General features: G+C 42.1%; 1 protein-coding gene across 1 annotated transcript; it reads left to right on the forward strand.

Moving 5' to 3' along the window:
• The first annotated feature begins 1,019 nt into the window (after positions 1 to 1,019).
• LOC126335929 (histone-lysine N-methyltransferase SETMAR-like) lies at positions 1,020 to 1,992 on the forward strand. The gene is made up of 4 exons (XM_049999405.1): positions 1,020 to 1,067; positions 1,242 to 1,382; positions 1,436 to 1,554; positions 1,641 to 1,992. The coding sequence occupies exons 1-4, from the start codon at positions 1,020 to 1,022 to the stop codon at positions 1,990 to 1,992; spliced, it is 660 nt and encodes a 219-aa protein (XP_049855362.1).
• The last annotated feature ends 1,233 nt before the right edge of the window (positions 1,993 to 3,225 follow it).

Below are 3,225 nucleotides of genomic sequence, written 5' to 3' on the forward strand. Positions count from 1 at the left end.
GTCTGCATCGACAGTTCGTCGCCGTCTGCTGCAGGTTGGACTGGTTGCACGCAGGTCATTACATCGGCTTCCATTGACCAAAACCCACAAGCTCATCTGACTGCAAAGGGCATGTGAACGCCTTCACTGGGGTGGTGAGTAGCAACATGTAATATTTTCGGATGAGCCCACTTCAATGTGTCTGGCTGTACCGTGGTGAGCGCAACCTGGAGGGATGCATTGTGGAGTGGCATAGTGGACAGACACCAGGTGTGATGGTTTGGGGCACCACTGGTTACAACAAGTGATCTCACCTCGTACGTATTGTGGGCACTTTGAGCAGCAACTGGTACCTAATGGAGGTTGTGGAGCCTGAGGTACTCCCTCTGCTTCAGACATCTATGCAGGCCACATTTCAACAGGACAATGCCTGGTCGCATATTGTGAGGAATGTACAGGCATTCTTCAAAGAGCGATAGGTACGATTGCTTTCCTGGCCTGCACATTTGCCAGACATGTCACCCATCGAACATGTCTGGGATATGGTTGGTCGGCACCTGGTGCGTCATGGTCCTTCCGTAACTGGTGTCACAGATTTGTGGGCTTGGATACAAACTGTGTGGAGGGAAATCCCTCAGGAATGTTCAGAACCTTATTGATTCAATGCCTTGGCATATAGCAGCTCTAATTGCAGGGCGTGGTGGCCAAACGTCTGAATAGTAAGCTCAAAGGACATGTACAGATTTTAAAAGGTAATCATTTGTTACTTGTCATGTACCTAACCTGTGGTATTAAATTAACTGAATTCATGCTTTTCCATCTTGGTGTTGCAGTTTCCACAAACGATAGTGTATTTAGGTGTATTTAGTGAACAGCGTTGTATTGGGTTGTATCATGAGTTTGCTCGTTTTGTTCATGCTTTCCATCTATAATGCCTGCAAACTTTAAACTTTGCACCCGCTGTGACTCCGCCCCACCACCGTGGTAACACAGTTGCATAATCACCATACAACGTAGAAGTCAACAACCTGACATGCCACATGTCAGTGTGTGTTTGTGCCTGGTGTAGGACAGAACAGTGTGAACAAGTATTTACAGTCTATGGAAAGCAATAAGGAACATATCTGACATCTTATGCTATTTTACTATCACCTCACAATGCCAGCAGAAGATTTTTGCTGTACACAAGGATGATGCAGTAATGGCTCAAGGGTGTCAAAAGTGATTTAATTGATTTCAAACTGTGAATTTTTCCATAACAGCAAACCTCGTCAACAGTTGCAGATGTGGAACAGCTTAATGACATGATAGTCAACAAGCCACAAATGACAATGGGAGTGTTAGCATTGAAGCTCAGTGTTGTTCACACTACTGTAGCTAGGAACTTGAAGAATCTGGGTTACGTAAATATTCGTGATGGGTTTCTCATGAACTGAGTGAAACAAATTTGTTTCAGCACTTGTTAATCTGTGACTCCTTATTGAGATGCAATCAGAATGCTCCTTTTCTGGAACAGCTGGTAACTGGAGGTGAGAAGTGGATTGTGTACAACAATGCCTGGAAGAGTATATTGAGGTGCAAGACAGGACAGGGCCACTATCTGTTCCTAAACCAGGGCTGCATCCAAGAAAGGTTTTGCTATGCATGTGGTGATATTGCAGAGATGTCCTGAATTACAAACTTCTTCCAAACAAGACTATCACTTCCGAGAAATTGGATCATCTCAAGGCAGCCACTGATGAGAAATGGCCGGATTTGGGGCACAGTATTGTCTTTCATCATGGCAACGACAAGACACACACCTCTATAGTGACTCATCAAAAGTTGTGTTCTATTGAATGGGATGTGTTACACCAACCGTTATATTTGCCAGACATTTCCCCTTCCAACTTCCATCTATTCTATTCCCTGCAGAATCTGCTCAATAGCAAAGACCTCACCTCTGTGGAGGACTGCAGACTGAAACTCGAAGAGTTCATCAACCTGAAAACCCCCCACATTTTGGAAGAATGACATTATAAGCTTCCAGATAAATGACAAAATATTCTTGACAATAATGATTTATACTGCTGGAAATAAACAGTTTGCTTACAAAACTGATCCATCTTATTTAGTTATATTGTGCATGACCTTGTGTGTGAAGTGATTAATCAGACAGGTCAGCAACCATTCTGTCATAGCTATGCTGTGTGGATATGTGTTCCTAGCTGTTCTTTCTGACTGCACTGTAACAAAAAGCAGATGAACTTATGACACAACCCAATATCATTTCCCCAATGTTTAGTAATTGCACTGTTCCAGGGGCCTACTACACAAACTCCTTCTTCACATGTATAAAACAAACACTCACACACACACACACACACACACACACACACACACACACACACACACACACACACGTTTACACTCATTATCCATTTGGATTCTCTGACAGAGACATGGTAAAGGATGTGTTGCTATTGTATTATATAACTATTGTTTACACTCATTACCCATTTGGATTATTCCCTGACAGAGACAAGGTAAAGGATTTGTTGCTATTGTATTATGGAACTATTATACATAAGAGATATAAATCCCAGTTGTGCTCAACTACATACACATGTATGATACTATAAACGATTATTAGCTTAACCGTTCAGTATGAAGGTGAAGTTGTTAAAGCTTCTTTGACCCAGTAAGCTTGAAATATAACCGACATATTGGAAATACAAGTAAATAATTGCTTCCTTATATTTCTATTGAATAAAATCTCTACTGTTGAGAGACCAATAAGTCAACTCATTTAAAATAACTTGGAATTCTGGAATCATCCTAACACGTGAATCATATCTGTTTGAACAATATGTTCAGTAAAGTACATGCACCTGCGTGCTTTGCCATTCTTACTGGTGGGTTGTAAGGAGTATGGTATTCTGAAATGGTAATATGATGTTCTCCTCCCCATGCTAAAAATTCTTCAAAATTATTACTTATAAATCGATGAATCACTGAAGGGCAGAAGTGCTGTATTGTCGATAGCTACACAAAAAAAGGTACAGAGGTTTGCCAACTTTCAGAATGAATTTCCTTTTTCAAGCTTTTAGGAAAACATGCACACAAATGTGCACGCGCGCGAGCGAGCTAGCACATGCCCCCCCCCCCCCCTCCCACACACACACACACCCACACAAAAACGAGCACGCACGCAAACACACACACACACACACACACACACGCACCTGTCTCCCTACATTGTACTCG

The sequence above is a fragment of the Schistocerca gregaria genome, chromosome 2, assembly GCF_023897955.1.
Source record: "Schistocerca gregaria isolate iqSchGreg1 chromosome 2, iqSchGreg1.2, whole genome shotgun sequence".
In the NCBI taxonomy this organism is placed as follows: domain Eukaryota; kingdom Metazoa; phylum Arthropoda; class Insecta; order Orthoptera; family Acrididae; genus Schistocerca; species Schistocerca gregaria.